The 23,442-nt window shown below is 38.6% G+C and overlaps 1 protein-coding gene across 9 annotated transcripts in view; it reads left to right on the forward strand.

The window, feature by feature from the left end:
* The window catches only part of SLC20A2 (solute carrier family 20 member 2), a 107,589-nt gene that overhangs the window by 57,675 nt on the left and 26,472 nt on the right, over positions 1-23,442 (forward strand). For all 9 annotated transcript variants that reach the window (XM_079142980.1, XM_079142979.1, XM_079142974.1 and 6 more), the window contains 6 exons: positions 481-621; positions 1,986-2,071; positions 6,500-6,596; positions 15,611-15,727; positions 20,928-21,131; positions 22,614-23,205. In XM_079142980.1, the coding sequence (XP_078999106.1) occupies positions 481-621; positions 1,986-2,071; positions 6,500-6,596; positions 15,611-15,727; positions 20,928-21,131; positions 22,614-23,205 (1,237 nt within the window). The remainder of the gene's footprint in view (positions 1-480; positions 622-1,985; positions 2,072-6,499; positions 6,597-15,610; positions 15,728-20,927; positions 21,132-22,613; positions 23,206-23,442) is intronic.

The following is a 23,442-nucleotide window of genomic DNA, read 5'->3' on the forward strand; positions in this document are numbered from 1 at the left end:
ATGTGTTATTTTGCAGTCTTTTACAGACTAATATGACATGGACAACCCTCTAGCCCTCCTCATTACATGACTATAAGGCATAACTGTAACAAAATTTTCCCCCAGTGTGCTGCCTTTCTTATCTTTCTGTGTGTGGTAGTCTTTAATCTCTTGCTGGTTTTGGCCAAACTTCACACCAAAACAAGTTCATCATGGGCATACTCACCCTCACGGGACAAAGGCAAGTGATAACTGGCATCAGGAGACACGTCTTTAAGTACATAGTCATCATAATCTCTTTATGTTAAAGAAGAATAGTCCTTCCTTCAAGTTAAATGAGCAACTTTTGTCTGGATCTCAGCACTTTGTAAAGAAACAATCTATAGAAAATTAAACTCAGGGAAATGCTGTTATGGAGAATAATTCAGGTTTCTTCCCTTGGTGGCTAAGGCCATACTATATGTCTGATTTTTATTTCATTTTTTGTCTTTCAATCTACAGGTTCAGCTGTTTGGCAGCTGATCGCTTCCTTCCTGAGACTTCCAATCTCAGGAACTCATTGCATTGTTGGTTCTACCATAGGATTCTCACTTGTTGCAATTGGTACAAAAGGTGTGCAGTGGATGGAGCTTGTCAAGATTGGTAATTGCCATTTTCTTTTACCTATAAGAAGGAAAGTTTACCTTTTCTAGAGTAAGTTTTATTAAAAGTTACTTTATATTTTTCCCTTCAAATGTTAACAGTTTAGAAGACCTGTATGGTATGAGTTATGCTTTCCCCCTTAGAATTTCTGTTAAAGGAGATTGTGAACTGTTATGTTTTGGACAGTTTTAAACTCCATTCTTTTAAAATTTCACATTGTCATCCAGCTTTGAAAATCAATATCTATTTGTTCTTCTCAGGCAGAAGAGAAATTTATTTGATTGAAGTCACTGTAAAGGTCAGAGAAAGAATAAGCCAGAAATAAGGAAAATGTCTTGAATCCAGGAACTCATGGTTATGGGGAGGCAAATGAGGCCAGTGTTATTAACCTCCCTGCAGTCAAGACACTGTCCAGTCTGCCCTTAAGGAGGAAGCACTTTAGTGTTCCTTATAGGTGATAGGTGTAGGTTATAGGGACCAAAACAGGTCAACACTCATTCCAAGAGTAGTAATGGTCTACGTCCTGGCTACGCTTTTAGCAAGAGGTAAATCCACTCAACTTCATGCACCCATAGTGAAAAATGCTCTTTTGTCCCCTCAACATCCTCTATGTTGTTCATTTTCTGCCAGAATCACTGCCGCCTCAGGAGATCCAGGTTAATTAGATCTCTGAGCTGCCAATCAGAGACACAAGCCACCAGAAAAAATTATCTTATAATCCAGGCCTCTGGAGAAGTGGTCATCAATTAGCTACACTTTAGAACTCCCTAGGAAAGTGATTTTAAAATACCACCCAGGGCTGGGGAGATAGCTTAGTCGGTAGAGTGCTTGCCTTGCAAGCACAAGGCCCTGGGTTCAATCCCCAGCACCACAAAAAAAAAAAAAAAAAAAAAAAAAAAAAACCACCCAAACCTCATTCCAAACCTTTCAGATCAATCAGAATTCTGGAAGTGGAGTTAAGAGCATAACTGGTTTTTAAAAACTCCCCAGATAGCTCCAGTGTGCCACCAGAACTGGGAATCTAAAGGAAGGTGACCACCTTTTAAAAAAGCCTTACTGTTGGAACAAGTACAGGACCTGCAGGTGAAAAGGCTCAGTGGAAATCAAAGGAATCTGTCTTCTGATGCTAGTGCTTGGGGGGAGAGTTGCTTCACTGAGCTGACAGTATAATCTGTTATGTGCCACTGTGTTTGCATCTGAGTGGAGCAACTCATGGAGTCAGGAGGGCCCGCTGGGTTCTGAGTTGAGTAAACTATTCTGGGGATATTTATTACTGTATATAATATATATTGCTTGTCATTGTATTATAAAAATATGACATTTATGAATTTTAACATTCATTAGACTCTTTTTTAATCATTCAGTTGCCTCTTGGTTTATATCTCCACTGTTGTCTGGTTTCATGTCTGGCGTGCTGTTTGTACTGATCAGAATGTTCATCTTAAAAAAGGTAAGTGAGCTGTTTTTGTTTTTATTAAATTTACGACTAATTTTGGTTCTTCTCAATAGAAATTGATAGTAAGAGGGGCCTGAGGGAGAATTGTATTTTCATTATAAGGCACAATACTGGGGAGTTAGTCTGATGTTATCATAAGTGCCCAGAAAGAGCCAAAATCAAGTATCCAGCAAATCAGGTATCCCAGAAAATAGCACCTCCAGTAGTGTTTCTGGGAATTATGATTTAGTTCATTAGTTAATGCTCCCAGGAATTGTGCTCAGACCTCAAAAAAGAAAGGTAATTATTTCCTGAATGTTAAGCAGAATTGAATGAGATATTGTTAAGATTTTGAAATTGTCATTAAAAACATCTGGACAATTTCCTTAACCAAATCCAAAAATATTTTCCTATTCTTTTTAATGGAGATATTGAGTTTGAAACACTGACTTAATATGAGGGAAGGATACAAAAAAGAAAATATACCTACAGGGGGTTCATTTTGTCTAAAAAATAAAATAAGATTAAAATTAGAACTTAAATCAGTATTCTGGAGAGAAACTTAATTGTCATTTTTTAATTTGACTGTCAAAGGACTATTGCAATATTTTTCCTTTTTATATTTCATTTTTTAAATTCACATGTAATGTTTGTGCTTATTGTGGGGTAGAGTTTGATATATATATCCAATATATAATGATCAAATCAGAAAAATTAATATTTCCATCTCATCACATTTTATTATTTCTATTTATTGATAAACTTTAAATTGTTCTCCTCTAGTTATTTTGAAATGCATAAAATGAATTGTCTGACTATAGTTACCCTATTGTGCTATATAGCATTAGAATTATGAATTAGCAGTCATTATGACAAAATACCTGAAATAAACAACTTATAAGGAAGAAAGTTTTATTTCAGCTCATGGTTTCAGCGGTTTGAGTCCATGGTTACTTGATCATGTTGCTTTGGGCCCATGAAGACACGAGCAGGGAGCACGTGACGGATAAGGCCTATTCACTTCGTTGTGATCCGGGAAGCAAAAAAACAGGAAGAATAGGGAGCAGGGTCCTGATATTCCCTAATATACACCCTCAATGACCTAAATTCTTCCACGAGGCCCCACCTCCTAAAAGTTCTACCACCTCCCATTAGTGCCACGGGCTGAGGACCAAAAACATGGGCCTTTGGGAGCTATTCAATATGCAAACTATCGCAAGCTACTTCCCGCATTGAACTATATTTGGTGCTCATTATCCACTGTCTCTTTATTCCCCACTCCTACCTCCTTCTTACCCTCTGGTGGCCTCCATTCTACTTTCTACTTCCAGGTTTTTAACTCTTGTAGCTTCCACAAATTAATGAGAACATACAGTGTTTTTCTTTCTGTGCCTGGCTTATTTCACTTAACCTAACACCCTTCAGTTTCATCCATGATAACCACAAATGACAGGATTTTTATGGCTAAATATCTTCTATTTCATGGAAGATACCACATTTTTGGACATCTTGGTTGTTTCATTGCAATGTTTTTGTAAGCAATAAAGCACCTTTGATTGTTGTGTTGTACAGTAGTCTCCCTTTATTTATAGTTTTACTTTCTATTATTTTAGACCAACCATTGTCTGAAAATATTACATGGAAAATTCCCAAAATAAATAATTCAGAAGCTTTACATTGCATGCCAATTTGAGTATTGTGATGAAATTTCTCACCACCCTGCTCCATCTTACCTAGGATGTGAATATTCCCTTTGTCCAGTGTATCCATACTATATATGCTACCTACCCATTAGTCATTTAATAGCCATTTCAATGATCAGTTCTATTGTGACCGTATCACAATGCTTGTATTCAAGTAACTCTTAGGTAGAAACCTAATACTGTGTCACAATGCCTACATCATTTACCTCATTCCATCTCATCCTGTAAGCATTGTATTATCTCACATCATCACAAGATGAACATAATAAATATTTTGAGAGACTACATTCACCTAAGTTTTCATTATATTCTTATAATTGTTCTATTTTATTATTAGTTATTATTATTAATCTTACTGTCCTTATTTATAAATTGAACTCTATGACAGGTATGTATGTATAGGAAAAAACAGTATATAGGGGTTCAGTACTATCCTCAATTTCAGGCCTCTACTGGGGACCTTGAAACATATCCCATGGGGACCAGTGGGGACTCCCATAGCATGCTATTACTCAACACATCAAGGACATGCCTTCTTTCAGCTATATATTGCTTGAAAATACAGCTCTTTGCTTTTAGCATTTTCTAGTGGTCTATTAAGCAGCACAAACTTGCCATCAACATTTCTCACCATTTCCTTTTCCTGGACTTGGAACAGCTACACTAATATTTGTTTACATCTTGGAAGGTGCCACTCTGTCTTGTCTGCCAGCCTTCACCCTTTTTATTTCCTCTGTCTGGAATCCATCCTTGCCTGGCAAATTCCTACTCACCCTTCAGGTATCACTTCCTAGGAAGCCCCTCCTACCCCAGCTTCTGGTTGGTTACCTCTTGTTTCTCCTGCCACAGTACTATGCTTTCTCATCATTGCACTTGTGTGGCGTTTAATTTCTTGCTTAGTTGCCTGTTTGCTATTTGACTATAAGATCTGGAAGGATAAAACCATGACAGTCTCGGGCACTATACCACTATACTTTAAAGACACTTGTTAAGTATTTGTTAAAAAGGAGTGATGGGTACTTGTTTGGCAGGGATAGAGAAAGATGATAAATGGACTGATGGAAAGAAGGGAGGGAGAGAAAAAGTGGAAGAAAGGAGACAAGTCTTAATCAGACATTTATCATTTGAGTTTTAAGAGTAGGTTATTTGGGGCTGGGGATATAGCTCAGTGGTAGAGCGCTTGCCTAGCATGAGTGGGGGCCCTGGGTTCAGTGGGGGCCCCCACTGAAAAAAATAAAAGAGAGAGTAGGTTATTTGGGAAAACATGAAGCAATTCAGTTAAAAAAAAAATCAAACTTGGGACTTTCCAACTTCAGAATTTATTGGTCTGTAATCTTTCTATGGACAGCTATTGTTCCCAAGAAAATAATGCTTTGGAAACCAGATACGGCCGGCATCTGAGCACCCAGTGTTTTGTTTTCAGTCCAGTCTGCATTCTTTTCACGTGTCACATCACAGGTTGGAATGCTGACTGTCTCTCTCAACCCTCATTCCAGCCCATTTGTCTTCATATTCACTTCTCTTGCCTAAACTGGCTGTAGCTCTCATGCAGTTGAATCACTTTCTGTCCCTGCTCTAACATGCCTTAAATCTCAATGCCAGTCAACACAAGCCTCTTGACAAGTGCCGAAGGCTACTTGAACCATTCTGGAATAGGTACTTGAGTTGAACTGTGTCTCAAGCATCCTTGATTTCCATACATGTTTGCATTTTGCGGTAGGCATCTCTAAGGTAGCCTCTATTTATTCATACCTTGATAGCGCTCTCAATTTTTAGACCTTTCTTTTTATCTCACTAAGTGGAATGCTTATATAAATGTATAAGTACATCTTGTGTGGTTATTAGAAATCAGTTCCTCTTTGAAATAATTAAGTGATATCTGCGTGCCAATTCTGTGTTAGGGAGTTCCTGGCCATATTATTGCTTCAAAATCCTGTAGATATGCTTAAAACTAAATTTCTAAGAGTTTCCCAGGTATGATTTAACCTCAAACATGTGTGATACCATTCTTATTGATATATTTAATTGAGGGAATATCATAACAGAAGGCTATAGTTTTAAATAAATGTTTTATTAGATAAAGAACACAATTCTTTTACTCTTGATAGTTGAAGTCAAACATTATACCTTATAAAAAGATTTTGAAAATCATAACACATGGAAAAGTACTTGTGTTATAAAGTCATGTAAAATCTAAGAGTAATACAATAATCCTTAAGTCATTTGACTTAGAGAATCCTCAGAGGTTAGAGTCTCAAAATATTTGTCAGAGGCTGGGGAGATAGCTCAGTCAGTAGAGTGCTTGCCTTGTAAGCACAAGGCCCTGGGTTCGATCCCCAGCACCCAAAAAAAAAAAATTTTTTTTTTGTCAAATGTAGACTTTTAGGGGTTTCAAAGAAATAGTTGCTGAGCTCTGGGCTTTGGTCCCCAGGCACTGACCTCCCCCAACAGTTCTTTTCTATTTCTAAATCTGACATCAGCTCATGTGACTGTAATGCTTTAATGTGTCTGCTGGCCACAATAGTGGGCCCTTTGAAAGTGCATCTGTGTAGAAGAGATGGCCCCAGCTGATGCCATTCCTGTAGATGTGCAATAGAACACATGCAGGAACACACCAACCTTTTGGGCCACAGTGGGGTTTGGGGAGACTTTCTTGTAACAATGTCTTGTGTCATTTTGCCTGTGTTGCCTCCAAAGGCTCTGGAATCCTGACCTACCACTTTCTCTGATTGTTCCACAGGAGGACCCTGTTCCCAATGGCCTCCGGGCACTTCCACTGTTTTATGCTGCTACTATAGCAATAAATGTCTTTTCCATCATGTACACAGGAGCACCAGGTAAGAATTTCCTGAAAACTTAGATCCAGCAGGCAAGGTGCTTTCTATTTCTAATAGTGTTAATTTATTTGGCTTTTGCATTGTTGTTGGCTGACAGTGAAAAGCATTATTGATGGTCATTATGGAGTAGTGAAAAGAGCAGTAATGCACTTCCTTGTTCTAAATACCTTAGGAATTCATGAACTACAAAGGCAACAGGCTTTTCAGTTTAAAAAAGAATTAAATCCCCATTCTGACATTTACCTAACTGTGTTGCCCAAGCAGCCTACTCAACTTCTCTGAGTCTCAGAACTTGATCTAACAGCACTTAACTGCCGAGCAATAACGGGTCAGGAGGGTATGAAAATCCTAGTGCTGCACAGGCCCGTGGTCAGTAGCACCCACCAGCCATCTACAGTGCGGCAACATAGGCCATCCATAGACGCAGATATGGAGCAACCTGGAAATTGTCAGCTTAATTAATCTAACAACTACAAGCCAATACTGAAACCAGTGATGATTTCCTTTTCAGAATTACTCTTTCTGATTTGGGGGTAGGAGACAGTTAAAAATTCTTTTACATTCTGAATAGGAAGAGAAATAAACTCGTGTAGAATATTCTTGTGTGCACACATTTAATGTTGATGAACTGGTAATGTCCTATTAGATGTCTCTGTATATGCAGAGTGCAGTGATGGACACTAGGAGTCCCAGTTACTTGGAAGACTAAGGCAGGAGGATCACTTGAGCCCATGTGTTCTAGGCCAGCCTGGGCAACATAGCGAGACCCCAAGACCCTGTTTAGGGTAATGAAGAAAAAAATCTCTGTACATATTTGGTAGAGAGGAGTCTTCCTTTGTTTCACTTTATGAGATGTGCTGCAAACAGCCAGATCCTCAGTACAAACACTAAATACGAAGTCAATAGATACGTGAATTCACATTGTTTTTCATCTTATTAACGTCATGGATTTGACTTAGTTTTTGGCTACATCTGACAGAAAAGTCACCGCTACTCAAAAGATAAAATTTCTGCTAAATGGAACATTGTACTACAACTGAAAAGTACCATCTTCCAAAGTGAGGGGAATACCTTACGGATTTCTCCAGTTAGGTTTTCTTGATGTAATTTTCCCTGATTTTTTATTAAGAAATTATATTTTGTTTACTTCAGTACTGAAATTTTTTTAAAAATTATTTTTAAGTGATTCTTAACATTTTATAACCTTTTACTTTGCCATCTCTGTCGCATTCAAAACATTGATCTTAGGTTTGATTACTTACATTCAGGGCTTCCAGACTCTGGGTGACTTCTGCAAGGGACAGGGAGGCATCTTAGCAGATTTAACTTATACCAAAAGCACAAAGCCGAAGGTCAGAGTGAGGAGAAGAGAGATGAATCCTCACCTCAATCACAGCAGCTTGGCGTCTCTCTTCAGGTGTTATCATTCATGGACTATGAACACTGTTTGCCACAAACTTTCTAAAGTAGCCCTTGATTAATTTTTAAAAGAAAACAAGAGGCAGAGAAAATAGGCAGTTCCATATGCTGGAGTTAAAAACCTTCCTACCAAGTGTGTGCTTTCTGGGTGACTGGAAGGCCCAGGAATGCCGTGCTGGAAGTAACCTATGACAAAGAGACATCTTCATATGTAATCCTACCCATGAACGATGATGCACGTTCTTAATTTCATGAAGGCTCTTGGAGCTCGAGTAGCTGAACAGAAAGCAAAGCTGCTCTCTGTGTATGGGGTACTGGGTTCTCAACACACACACACACACACACACACAAGAAAGAAAAGGAAAGGAAAAGAAGAGAGAAAAAGAAGAGAGTTTGAGCTAATGAAGGTTGAGGATGCCTCGTAATGACAAGTCCTAGAAATGGGAACTGGTATAAATAGGATGATTTCATTTTGTTTCTGCATTTTTTCTACACTCTGTTGTTGCTTCCTGGTTTTGTTTTTTTCTAAATGCCAGGATACAAATGTGTGATTCCTTCTAAATTCTGACTTTATATATACTTGGCCTTTTTAAATCTTTTCCCTTTCCCCTTCTTTTTAAACTTTTATTTGCATATTTGCTAAAAAAAACATCTTACTGGGAGAGTAAACTATTATAGGGAAAATTAAATATATGATAGATGAGACACAAATACTTCATAGGGTCGTTGTGAGAACTAGACAATATAAATGTATTGGGTCGAGTCTCATGGATTAATCCTTCCAGTTCCCACAGCTCCTCTCGAGGGTTGTTGATATTGCCAACTGCACTTGTATTGGGACACTGAGGCACAGAAATGCCACATTCTCAAGGTCATATAACTAGTAAGATGCAGGACCAGAATTTGAACCAGTCAGCCTAGTCCTAAACCCTGTGGTCATAGTTATGATACACTTAATATACTGGTTATTTTGTAGAAGGTTGCCACCTCCTTAATTAGGAATATAAAAAAAATCTGCATAATGGTGTTGAAGATTATTATTCAGTTGAAATACAAATATTCCCAGTCCTAGAGTTCTTGTTACATGTATGGGGTGGGCAGCTGTTCTGTAAGAAACATAACGTTCAACTCCCTAAGTCCCTGGGGACAGTAGTAGGAGCTCCATTAAAGGAACACTGTGGTTCCTGAGATAATGTGGGCAGGGCACTTAGTATGGTGCCTAATGCATAATCATGTTAGCAACTTAATCATGTTAGCAACTGTTTTACTACCATCAGTCATTATTAGCCTCGTTTTGTTAAATGTTAACTTGACAGTAAATCCTGAGTCATCCTATCTTTCTATTTTTCCTGCATATATGGAACATTTTACCTGAAGTTTTCCAGGTTTGGTGGGTGGAGGGGATGTTGCCTAGAGGAGGAAAAAGGAGAAATTTATGACCCTGAAGGACCAAACATTGTGTTCCTCCATTTAGTCATAAAAGGACTTTGCTAATATTTTGGCTCCTGGAGAATATCTCTAGAATATCCAGTAGGTGAGTCCAAATCTTATTTTTATTTAAGCACTGAAGGTTATTATTTGCCCTTCAAACTCTACTTTAATTACATACTCCTTCCTCATTTGGGGCATCTCCACTTGTCCAGCTTTATCGCAAATAGCCGAGTTGACATATTTGGTAATAAGCTTGGGCTGAGAAGAGAGTCACTTTAACAGTGACTGGGTTGATCCATTTAACTCAACATATGTCTACCCTTCTAGAATTTATTACTCTTGGTTCCCTTTCTTCCTTAGAACAGTTTAATGTGATACACAGAGGCGTCAGAGATAAAAGAAAAGAATGAAATTCTTTTAACAAAAAAATGAGTGACAGCATTAATCTTACCCAGTTTTAACTTTAAGAGATTTTGATAAATAGCATTTGTATGCATAGAGATGAATTAAATGGGAATTTGTTGAATGTTGAGTTAGAGTGTTTTGTTTTGATTTCCTCTGTTCCTCTAAATTATTAAGTTGTTTATAACTCAGGCTTTGTTTGATTTGTTTTACTTTGCATCTGACATGACTTACCTCAAATAAAAGTCATTCTTACTCTTCAGAGACTGAGCGTATGCTTTTTAAAAACTGCCTTTGCATTTTTGTTCTTAAAAAAAATGATTAACAAGAACCAAAAATAACTTTAGGAAATGAAGTGCTTACTTGGGTTAGATACAAGCATGACATTTATTTTTAGTTGTAAAAGTCTTTAGTTGTGTGGCACCTGGTTTTTGTTCAATGTTTAGACAGTTCGTTGCATGCGTCTTTGAATAGGCAAAGCAGATCAGTTCATTAAACCTTTGGTAATTACATATGACTTCTAAGTCAAAGTGAGGTTCCTAGACCAGCCACATCAGCATCATTTGGTGACATGTCATAACTACAGATTCTCTGGCCCAACCCGGATCCAGAACTGCAAATACTTTATCCCAGTGATATCGCCGTTTACTGGTGACGAGTTCTGCTCCCTCTAATGTTGGAGTTTGAACACTAGAGAAGCACGCCAAGGCAAGCATATTAAGCAGGTTTTATTTAAAACTAGTAATAATACAGACTTCTCCCAAGGGGGAGAAGGGGACCATGGCTGATGTTCTAGAATCCCCAGAAGTGAGCGTGCCCTACATCCTTTATAGGTTAAGGTCTCTTTTGTTCTCCAGTTCTCTCCCCGCTTATGTCTCCTTCCTGACTAGGCCTGGTTTTGCAGGTGAGATGTAAAAAGTGAGAAGGGGATGGGGCAGGGGGAGAGCCAAAGTGATTCAGGCAGGTAAGGGCCCAGGGGGCATTAATTAGCAGCTCCTTGCCTGTAGTCCCTGATAAGGGCAGGTAAATTTGGTAATCAATGGGCTCCGGAGATCCTCGACATTCCATTCTCCAAGGGCAGTCTCCAACTTCCAGAGGCAGATGGCTTTCGTGGCCTCCATTTCCTCCATTTGACTCGATTCCCTATTTGACTCGATCCCCTATTTCTACATTGCCTGTCCCCAATTCTGGCTTCACCAGCAACACATGCTTCAGTGGAGGCCCTCCAGTGATGCTGATGCATGCTACAGTTGGAGAACTACAGCACTAGTTACCTTTTGGACCATAAACATTGCTACCTTATTACAGTTCTTAGGTAATGAGTGCTCTTTCAAAGTTCTAACTAGCCATCTTCCTTTATTCCCCTTTGTATCAGTAAATGAATTCTCAACCATAACCAAGCCTGGTTTCTGGCTTCCCCAGAGCGAGCCTATACCTAAGGTATGGCTGCCTCTGACACTGCCCCTCCATTTCCTCTCCCTGCTCTTCTTCCTCTTCTGTTTCTATTCCCTTCTTTCTCCTCCTTTTCTTCCTCTATCCCTTCCTCTTCTTTTTCTTCCTCTTCCTTCCCTTCCTCCTCCTCTTCTCCATTGCCATCTCCTTTGCTTCTTTCTCCCCTCCCCCTTTTCCTTCAGTTACAGCTGCCTCTGATCCAGTCCCAAGGAAATCAGAACATCAACAACCCCTGAAGGCCCCTGGTTGGCTTTGTAAGAAGGAGCTTTGTTCTCCATGGGTCTCGGGAATTTCATGTTGTGATTGTAAATTGCAAACAGTGGAGAGGCAGGAATTTCAACTGCAGTAATTTCTAGTCCTGGTTTGGGGAAGCCCTGGGGTGAGAAGAGTGTCCAGTTATCACCAAGGGCTGGATTCAAAACTGAAGGATTTAAATTCACCTCCTTTCCAGAACTATTACAAATGACTCCTGGTTTGAGAACTGGTACCATGTTTTTAAAATCCCAACTGTAGAGCAAATTAAGAAATAGCATGTTTTATTTCAAAAGTACACTCGATTGTCTTAAAGAAGTTGTTCACAGATTCCTTTTATGTAGGGAGCTCCTGTAGCGCTTTGCAATGTTGATGAAAAACAAAACAAAACTAGTAACTTCAGTTTATCAGGAAAGGCAGGATAAGAAAGAGTGATAGTGCAAAGCAGGTAAGACTGTCTTTATGCATACCTCTGTGTGTGTGTGTGTGACTGTGGAAAGATGGCCACAAGATATTATCATCTAGCAAATGAAAGCAAGGAACAGTATATATAGAATAATTCTGCCACTGTTAAATTTTTTAAAGAAATCCTCACAATACTTTATAATGTGTTTGTATGTATCTAGAAAATGCCTGAAAAGACATGTACCAAATAGTCCCCACTTTCTCTAGGAAGAAATGGAGGGCAAAAGGGAGGGTAATAGGAGGATTTCATATTTGTACATCATGCAGTATGGTAGACACTGCGAATATTTTATAATAAGCATGCATTATGTTAAAACCAAAGGCAAAATCTGATCTGTGCAGTTAATAATAAGAAAGGTTGTAGGGAAGAGATGGTAAGGAGGGATAGAAGGGGACTGATATGAACTACAACCTAATTGGTTTCATATGATTTTGTTATTTTATAGATTCTAATAATGATTCTGTATGTGAAAAAACAGGAGGTATAGCACAGTAATAACAATGGAGATGGAGTTTTTATAAAATGTTCCATTTATTTCTTCCTTAAATGATTTGAAATTTCTGATCTTTTGCGGATTTGGATTGAAATTGTAAAGATGCTTGAGGTTAGAGCTAAATCACTACCCATCGTATCTTTGTTGTTCAGAAAATGAGAGGCGCGGGAGATGAAAGGCCATTTAGTGGCTAGAGCGGAGAGTGGAGATTCAGAGCTCCCAGCTCTGGCTCCTGGCAGCCACTTTTGGCTGAGTGAACACGAGCAATTCAAGCTGTGCCCTACTTTGTCTATCCGCAGAGGGAACCAACGTGCCATGCCTCGTTGCCCTCTGAAGGTGTAATTATTTGTAAACAATATGAGACCCTCATCAGGAAGACAATCCAATACAAAATGTTTTTGTTGCAATTTTGTTGTATATAAGTCAACCTTAAGCAGTTAGAAGAGAAAAAGTTTTGCCTTGAATACATTGATTCAAGTATTTTTCTATACTGAATTTTTGTACTGAATTGTTTTTTATTTTAACCATGAAACTCAATTTTATATATTTAATGTAGTGTGGAGATGTATAAAACAAACAGTTATCAGCTTACATTTCTTATGTGCAGGCTTTAAAAGTAATGCCTTGTTTCTTTCAATGCTCTGTTAAATCACTAAATTGCTGGAGTGATTTGGTAAGCTCTCCATCCCCATTTGATTACTTTCTCCTTTCTTACTATGAACAGCTTTCCCCCTGTTTTCCTAGATCCCTCCTCCTGGATTTATTTGCTGTGTCTCCCCACTGCTCCCACACTCAGAGTTATATCTATCCCCTACTTTCCCTTCTAGATTTTTATGACCAGGAGGGTAACCTCAGAACTTTCTGGCCATTTCCCTGGTCAAATGGATGGCGAGGCAGGTGTGATGGTACAGAGGTACAAACTGCAGGGGATACAGTGTCTTAGTATCTAAGTTAAGGATCTAAGTCTTGAAACTGACCTCAGTTCCCCCTTTTGGTTGTTGATCTTGTCACCATTTAGGACCTCGTATGCTCCTAATGGGGAGCATGGAGATGACCTTGAAGAAGCACAGGAAGTAGCCTTCTCTACTTCTGTTTTGGACCTTACTCAGCATGAATAGAAAAAAATAGGGCCTGATAGCAAAAGTGTTCACTCACTTAAAAAAAAAAAAAAGGCATGTAACTCACATTATTAATCTCTCCCCTACAATATGCATGACTTCCCTCTCTTAGATCAGGCTAATAAAATTAAGCCAAAAGTAACACACTTGACAGTTTTATCATCAATGAAACCACAGAAGGGAAAACCTCTTCCAAATCCAAATGCTTTGAAGCTCTAAGAATGTGGGTATGCTGTTGGTTTATCAGTTTGACTCTGGTAAATGAACAGTTACCACTAACTTGGGCAAGAAATAGCTGTGGAGTGATCCTTTGTCACAGTGTGAAGACAGCAACTTGCAGATACAAAGCAGAAGCCAGGAAGCCACAAACATGGCCCAGTGGAGTCAGCTCGTGTGGTTTTATGTACAGCTCTGGACTTCAGGTTCACGGGCAGAGCTGGAGTAGAACCAGCTGCCACTTAAAACAGTGCAGCCTGAGGATGGATGCTGAGTCCATAGCTGTATGATGTCACTCGGAGTTTGGGTGTGGAGCAGTCCAAGTGCCAACATTTTTACCAGTGACACTCTAGCTATAAAAAGGCTAGGTAACTCTGTTTTGTTTGTTTTTCTAAAATATTTATATGCATCAACATAACTAATCCCTGGTATTATTGGCTACCCATTCTGTAACCTCTTACAGTTATCAAAATATTTAATAATGATTGAGCAACTTGGAGCTGGTTTATTTACATAAACAAAGTAACAAAGCCTTCATCATTAAAAAAATTTATTTAAGAGCTGTTTTAAATAGTTCATTAATTTAAAATAAATGTTTTAACCATGTACAAAGTGACATTCTTATTGTGTATTTTGAAAGTTGCCAGTTTAAAAGTACATGTAACAAGAAGTGAAAGTCCCACACCAATTTCCCATTTCTCCAAGAAGAAACCATTGCATCTTTTTAGAACTTTTTCTGTATTTTCATACATATGGCAGGAGTAAGGAAGTGGGGTTGTTTTCTGTTTTAAACATAAATTGAGTCACACTGTGCATATGTTATCACTTATTGGACTCTGGGCCTCTTTCCCAGTCAGTGTACCTCGCCCGCCTTATTTTTATGACTGTGTAATTATTTTACATTTCCATGATGATGCATGTATGAGTTGTTCTGAAAATTCTTACCTCTACAACTGTGGTAGGTCTTATGTGTAGTGTGTGTGTGTGTGTGTGTGTGTGTGTGTGTATGTGTGTGTGTGTGTTCATGAGTGAGCATGAGTGTTTAAGTTGTATACTTAATGAATATGTCTGACAGAAAATGGACAAAATCAGAGTGATGAGACAGCACTGTGGAAAGATGTTCCTAAACCATGTGCATGTTCTCCCTTTTATTGACCAATATAATTACTGCTCAATGTGCATTGTTGGATTTTAATGGAAATTTTTCTGTTATAATTCCATAAAATGACACTTCAAAGAAGAGTTAAGCTTGAAGGTCAATGTCCTTTGAACAACTTTTATTTCTAAGCTGATTTTTTTAAAAAGGGTTGTATATGTGGTCAGAAGGCCATTAAAGCAGGGCTGCTGACTAATAAGGAACCAAAAAGGTAGCAACCCTGTTCGGCGTCCACACATCAGCTTGTTCCTGCTGGTGGAAATGGGCTACCTGTCGGGGGAAAGGCAGCTGATTCATTCTTAGCCACATTTGTCCACTTAGAAATTTAGATACTGCAGTAAATGGCTTTATTCCCAACTTAAAATGCTGATTGTGCCAAATTGGTATCATTTTAATAATCAATTTAAAGACCAGTTAAAGTACATATTTACAAAGTATACTGTCTTAAAAATATGGCTTTCTACACCAAGATTACAGTATGTTTGGTTTGGTTGAAAGTTTTATTAAATACACATTCCAGGTGATTCATTTTAGACTGGGAGAATGGAAAACATGTTGACTGATGAGGCTTGACCAGTGACAACATTGCTGTTCATTTTTATTCCCCAGTGCTGGGTCTGGTACTTCCCATCTGGGCAATAGCACTCATTTCCTTTGGTGTTGCTCTACTCTTCGCCCTTTTTGTATGGCTCTTTGTGTGTCCATGGATGCGGAGGAAAATAGCAGGTAAGCACCTTTTTATTCTTTGTAATTACAAAAATGCTCCTGATTCCTGAGAATTCCCATATAACAAACAAGTATCCTCACAAATGAGGAAATGAAAGTATAGTTAACTCCAGAACGTACATTGGGATACAAGCCCAGTCTCCTGGCTCTTGATTCCTGACTAATTTCTGGCTCAAACTTTTTCTTGGTAACTTGTGACTCAGATGAGCAGTGAGCCCTCATTGCCATTGGTAATAGGAAGTTAACTATACAGCCAAGTTCTACCAGCCTGATGAAAAACAGTTCATAAAAAGGCATACTACATACAAGTCTTTTAGTCATAATAGCCCCAAAGTGGAAACAACCCAAATGTTCACCAGCAGGTAAGTGGATAATCAAATCATGGCATATACATTTATAGAATAGAAGACTACTCAGTAATAAGGAGAATTGAACTAGTGGTAGAAACAACCATTTAATAAATTTCATAGATGTTATATTGAGCAAAAAAAGGCATATGCCATACATCTCCATGTTTCATAAACTCTGTAAGTTTACCTTAAGAAATTCTATGGATGTTTCCTTAAAATTCAAGAATAGAATTGAAAATAGGGAAAACTAATTGAAAGGGAAGAAATCACCAGTTGCCTGGGAGTTTGGAAGTAATTTAAAGGGACACAAAGGAATTTTTCAGGGACATGGGAATATATTCAGTTTTAACTGGGGAAATGGTGACAGAATGTGCTGATTATTACAGCACATTTATTGCACCTGGATTTTGCCATGTGCAATTGGTACACGCCTGTAATCCTAACAACTCGGGGGAGGCTGAGGCAAAAAGATCTCAATTTCAAAGCCAGCCTCAGCAATTTAATGAGGCCCTAAGTAATATAGTGAAACCCTGTCCCAAAATAAAAAGGGCTGGGATGTGGTTCAGTGGTGAAGGGCCCCTGGGTTCAATCCCTGGTACCAAAAATAGATAGATAGATAAATAGATAGACAGACAGACAGTCTGGATTTTATCATATGTACATTATACCTCAATAAAAACAATTTTAATCTGAGTGTGGTTGTGCCACTCTGTGGTACCAGAGACTCTGGAGACTGAGTCAGGAGGATCACAAGTTTGAGGCCAGCCTTAGCAATTTAGTGAGACCCTAAGAAATTTAGCAAGACTCTGTCTCAAAATTTTTTTAAAAAGCTAGAAATGTAGCTAAGTGGAAAAATGCCCCTGGGTTCATCCTCAGTCAAAAGAAAAAAATTTTAAAGAAGAAAAATATGGATAGGCTGGTTATGTGGCTCAATGGTGGAGCGCTTGCTTAGCATGTACTCAGCCCTGGGTTTGGCCCCCAGCACCACAAACAAAAGTAGTAAGGAAGGAGGAAAAATATGCCTAAAAAATCAGTCAGGGGTATTTTGTTATTACTAGCAACATAGTTGAATTCCAAGCCTTGAAGCCACGTGCTTTTATGGGGCTCACAAAAAGAAAGGGAAATATTTAAATTTGGTCTCAAAATGTGCCTTACAGTCATATTTCAATATGAATTTGAAAATCCATGTTAAAAAAAAAATTAAACATCATACTCATGAATAGGAAGACTCAATATAGTAAAGATGTTGGTTCTTCCCAAATTGATCTATAGACTAAAATAATTGATATAAAAATCCCAGGAGAATGTTTTGTTGATATAGACAAACTGCTTTTAATATATGTATATAAAATCTAAGAAACTGGAAGAGCCAAAATCATTTTGAAAAAGAATAAAGTTGTAGGATTCCTACTCACTGATTTTAAGACTTATTGTAAAAGGCTGGGAGTGTAGCTCAGTGGTGAGCACTTGCCTCACATGTCTGAGGCCCTGTGATCAATCCCCAGTACTGGAAAAAAAAAAAACGAAAGAAAAAGAAAACAAAAAAGACTTAACTGTAAAGCCACAAGACAGTGTGATTTATGAAGAAATAGACATGTAGATTAATGGAACAGAATATAGTACAGAAATAGACCCATACAAATTTGGCAAATTAATTTTTGACAAAGAATCAAAGGCAGGTCAATGGAAAAGGGTAATCTTTTCAACAAATGGTACTGAACTATCAATCATGCATATGCCAAAATAAGAACTTTATCCTAAATCTTAAACCTTATAAAAAATTAACTCAAAAAAACCCTAGAATTGGGCTGGGTTTGGGCTCAGCAGTAGAGCCTAGCATGTGTGAGGCACTGGGTTCGGTCCTCAGCACCACATAAAAATAAAGGTATTGTGTCCATCTACAACTAAAAATATCTTTTTAAAAAAAAACAATCACCCTAGATCTACATGTAAAATAAAAAACAATAAGACTTTTGGGGGAAAAAAAAACAGAAGGAAAAACTTTTGTGACATTCGGTTAAGTAAGGGTTAACACATAACCCCCTAAAACATGATCCACAGAAGAAAATGAAAAAATCATACTTCATCAAAAGGAGAAAATATTGTTTTCTTAGAAGTATCATTAAGAAAAGCTTCTTGTATTCAGAATATATAAACAAATTTTAGAAAACAAATAATCCAGGTAAAACATGAGCTAAATATTTGAATAGGCACTTCACCATAGAAGAGATATGAATGGCAAATAAGCCCCTGACAAGATGTTCAGCATCACTAACCATCAGGGAAATAAAATCATCATGAGATATCGCTACACTCCTATTTGAATGGCTTAAAAAAATAATACTAAACACTGATGAGGAAGAAGAACAGCTGGAACTCTCATACGTTGCTGGTGGGAATGCACAATAGTACAGGAAGACAGTTTGGCAGTTTCTTACAAGGTTAAATATACATTTACCATAAATATCACTCCTGAGTATTTCCCCAGAGAAATGAAAACTTAAGTTCACACACAAAAAAACTATTCATAGCACCTTTATTCATATCACCAAAAACTGGAAACAACCCAGATTATCCACGGAATGAAGTAATGAACCTTGGTGTGGTACCTCCACACACTGGAATCCTACTCTCAGCATTAAAAGAAACAGACCTTTGTAGCTGGAGATATGGCTCAGTCGATAGAGCGCTTGCCTCGCATGTACAAGGCCCTGGGTTCAATCCCCAACACCACAAAAATAAAGGAAAAAGAAGAAACAAACTGTCTAATCATGGGTGAATCTAAAGGTATTATGCTGAGTAAAAGAAGTCAGTCTCAAAAAACTACATGTGTCATGGTTTTATTTAGATATTTAGACCAGATACTTTTGTGGATGTATGGTTAGCACTGAGCAGAGGGTCAGACTACAAAGTTTTGGGGGTTAATGGAACTTTTCATGTTCTGATTGTAGTGGTAATCACCACTACATACACAGTTCTCCGCATGTTTCAAAAGTCAGAATTATACAGATGTCTACACAGTCAGATGAGTGCATGTAAATTTAAAAACTAATAATTTTTTAAAATTCACATTTATGCATACAACATAAAACCAATTAGTGAAACCATATCACTAGTGGATTAAAATCCAGCTTCTTGTTCCCATGGAGCTGCTTCCTGCCCTGTCCTATCCTGAAAAATAAACATTCCCTTCTGTATTCATGCAGACAACTAGCCTGAGATGAGCCACTTTTATTCATGCTGTTTGTCTGATTTAATCTGTTGAAGTCTGAAATATACATAAATGCTTTGATTTTTAAATATTTTTCCTGATAATTAAACCTTAATGTCATGCTTTTCAGGTTTTGGCTGTAGTATCACAACAGGAAATTGATACTGTCCCCAAGGGGCTGGCTTCCTACAAAATTTTTTTTTTTTTAATTGATCCTGTATATTTTGATATTTCAGTACTTAAAAAAATGTTAAATATTTCAAAAAAGAAATATTCTTTTTATATGTGTATTTTAAGTACAGATTAGTGGTTAAGGGTATGGACCAGGACCACAGAGCTATTACCTGTATTTAAATCTTAAATTTAAATGCCACTTACTACTTATGTGAGCTGGGGCCAATGACTTAACCTCTCTGTGCCTCAGTTTGCTCATTATCAAAATGAGAAAAAATAATAATACCTGTCTTATATAAATGTTAATTTTCATTATAGTTATTATAATCTTTACAAATACTGTCTTTTCTAGATTATAAACAACTTCAGATGAGCAATCTTTAGGTACATTTTTTTTTTTCTTTTTACAGTGAGTGGTGGGGGGGATCAAATTCAGGGCCTTACTCATGCTAGGCAAGCATTCTGACCCTGAGCCACACCTCCAGCCCTATGTATATTTTATATTTTTGTGTATGTGTTTCCTGAGGGGCATAACAAATTTAGTTTTTAAAAAAATCAATCTCTATATCAGACTGTCTAGGTAGAGAGAAAGATAGATGATACAGATAGATATATGTGAGTGTATCCAGAAGAGGAACAGAAAGTTTATTTCTATTTCATTTATTTAGGTGAGAGCTTAGAGATTTGCTCAGGATAATTTTCAGCAGCATGATAATTTAGCAACACCATGTATCAGATCTGATTAAAAATAATACTTTGAGCTTTAAAGTAGCTTCTTAAAATTCCATAGTTTATTTTTTGTTTTATTTTATGTTGTCCATACTGGCCACAAACCCCTGGGCCCAAGCCATGCTCCAGCCTCAGCCTCCTGAGTAGCTGGGACTACAGGCATGGGCCACCTACCACCGCTTTCTTTGTTTCTTTTTAAAGTAAAGGATTTTTTTTTTTTTAAAGTAAGTAGGATCTTCCTATTCCTTTGAAGGAAAAACTATTTTCTTGTTTCATAAAATTTAGTAAGATGAAGAAATCTGAAACCAATAATTTATAGACCAGAAGAAAATAAAAAATGCTAAAACAATATCTATGAAGACAAAAATGATAAACTGGAAATTTTCAGTGATTCTGAGGTTAGTTTAAGGAAATAGGAGGCCAGTCTAGATGATTGTGGATTTACAGAACATTGTCCCTGGGAGAGATCTGGGTGATCAAGTTAAACTCCCTCTCTTTTTTGAGGTTTTTAGATGTAGTAACTCAGCCTCTAAATGCTCTTCTTTTTCTTTAGTATCTTAATTTGCCAGCTAGAGTTTTACCAATAATTAAACTTTCTACTTTCTCAGGCTAGCTATACCTTATTTTTTTCCAAAGTAAGTGCTAAAGCATAGAAATATATTCACGTTTTAATATTCACTTTTCAATAACAGGAATTCTCTTCCAAAAGTTGCAATTATGATTCTGTTTTCCCTAGGGAAATTACAAAAAGAAGGTGCTTTATCACGAGTATCTGATGAAAGCCTCAATAAAGTCCAAGAAGCGGAGTCCCCTGTCTTTAAAGAACTCCCAGGTGTCAAGGCAAACGATGACAGCACAGTCCCTCTCACAGGGTCGACTGGGGAGGCATCTGGAACCTCAGAAGGCACATCTGCAGGGAATCACCCACGCGTCTCCTATGGTAAGACTAGCCTGAAGAGCTTGGGGTTACCTGAGGTGCGGAGGCATTTCTCACATGACCAGCCAGGCCTGGCACAGGTCCAAAAGTTTTCTCCAATTTTATGTTTTTTGGTGTTAGTGCTGGGATTTAAACCCAAGGCTTCGTATGTACTCAGCCTGCACTTTACCCCTGTGCTGCATCTCTGCCCCTTAATTCTATGTTTTGAGAAAACCCAGAAGCTAGAGAGGCCTCAGGAAACCATTCCAGTCACCAGAGCAGGCTGTCTCCTCTCCTGTGATTTTCTTCCCAGAGCTCTTTATTCTTATCTGAGGTGCCAAGCGCCCTCCGCAGCAATTGGCTGCGCCGCACTCACTCAGCTTACGGTGCAAGTCTTCCCCAAATGCTGAAGCCTGGTTCACTCAGCTACTGCGGATGCCTTCCTCACGGAAAACGTGAAGTGAAAGCTGAGGTTGGAACCAAGGACATGGTCCTATCAAAGAATCATAGAAACCTTAGAAACCACCCAAACCACCTGTGGTAATCTTTAGCCTCATAACATGAGTGGACAGTGACTACTCACGCCTGTCCAGCCTTTCCCCTCCTGCAAGGTGGGCCCCCAGCACCTGCTTTCCATAGGTGTACTCTCAGGTGCAGCCCAAAGAAAACAAATTGTTTTTGGTTTTCTTGTGTGTAGTGCTAGGGATCAAACCCAGTGCCTCCTGCTTGGTGAACACATGTTTTACCACTGAGCAAATTATTTTTGTCCTGCTGGTCTGGGAGACACATACTGCCTCCCACTGTTAAGAGCACATAGTACACTACCTAACATGAACTGGGTCTTGTCTCATATCAAGTTTTTCCTTCCTTTTCTTTTTTTTCCTCTTGTGGTATGGTAGTACTGGGGATTGGCTCCAGGGATGCTTTACCCCTGAGCTACATCCCCAGACCTTTTTATTTTTCTTTTGAGACAGGGTCTTAAGTTGCTGAGGCTGGCCTCAAACTTGTGACCCTCTTGCCTTAGCCTCCCTGGTCACTGGGATTATAGGTGTGCATCACCATACCCCTGTGAATTTCTTCTAAAATTCCTTATTCTTCCTTTATGCATATCTAGAAGAGTGCTAGAAAAAAGTGCTATAGTAATTTCTGGAAGATACTTTTTAGAAGAACTTAACATCATTTTGACCATGTTGTACCCTTTTGTTATATGTTTCCAAGTTTGTATTTTTTCATTTTAACCCTGTTACACGTACATCATAGTTAGAAAATGAAGCAAATAGAAAAGAATTTAAATTACCCATATTCCAACCTTCCAGGATCAATGCCAGGAAATGGTAGGGAGTATTTCTTTGCAGACATGATTTATATTCAAGAGGCTAAAAAATAAAGCGTTCTGTTTGATTGATGCCAGGGATGGAACCCAGGGCCTTTCCATGTTAAGCATGCACTCTTACCACTGAGCCACACCTCTAGTTCCTAAAAAAGATCTTTAAAAATCCTTTTCAGGAAGGGCACTTTCCATGACTCATGGTTCTGTAAAATCACCGATCTCCAATGGCACATTTGGCTTTGATGGCCACACAAGGAGTGACGGTCATGTGTACCACACTGTACACAAAGACTCGGGGCTCTACAAAGACTTGCTGCACAAAATTCACATTGACAGGGGCCCCGAGGAGAAGCCTGCCCAGGAAAACAACTACAGGCTCCTGCGACGAAACAACAGTTACACTTGCTATACCGCAGCCATTTGTGGGATGCCGGTTCACTCCACTTTCAAAGCTGCTGACTCGTCCTCTGCCCCAGAAGATAGTGAGAAGCTGGTGGGTGACACCGTGTCCTATTCTAAGAAGAGACTTCGCTATGACAGCTACTCCAGCTACTGCAATGCGGTTGCAGAAGCTGAGATTGAAGCAGAGGAGGGTGGTGTGGAAATGAAGCTAGCATCCGAGCTGACAGATCCTGACCAGCCTCGAGAGGACCCTGCAGAAGAAGAAAAGGAAGAGAAAGACACTGCTGAGGTCCATCTCCTGTTCCATTTTCTGCAAGTCCTCACTGCCTGTTTTGGGTCCTTTGCTCATGGTGGCAATGATGTGAGGTAAGTATGTTCCTTTTGTTTCACAAGTACATATTGAGGGTCTGTCGGGTTCCAGAATACGGCAGTGGACAACACAAACAAAGCTCACTGCTGCTGGGGGAGGAGTGCACTGATAACAGACACAGAAGTAGCCTGCATAGTGTGCTGGATAATGATGAAGGTTAAAGAGAACAATCAAGTAGAAAGGGGGACTGTCAGAACGTTGCAGTGGTAGGAAGGTGTGCAGGGAGGAGCTCG

Source organism: Sciurus vulgaris (assembly GCF_902686455.1).
Source record: "Sciurus vulgaris genome assembly, chromosome: 5".
In the NCBI taxonomy this organism is placed as follows: Eukaryota; Metazoa; Chordata; class Mammalia; order Rodentia; family Sciuridae; genus Sciurus; species Sciurus vulgaris.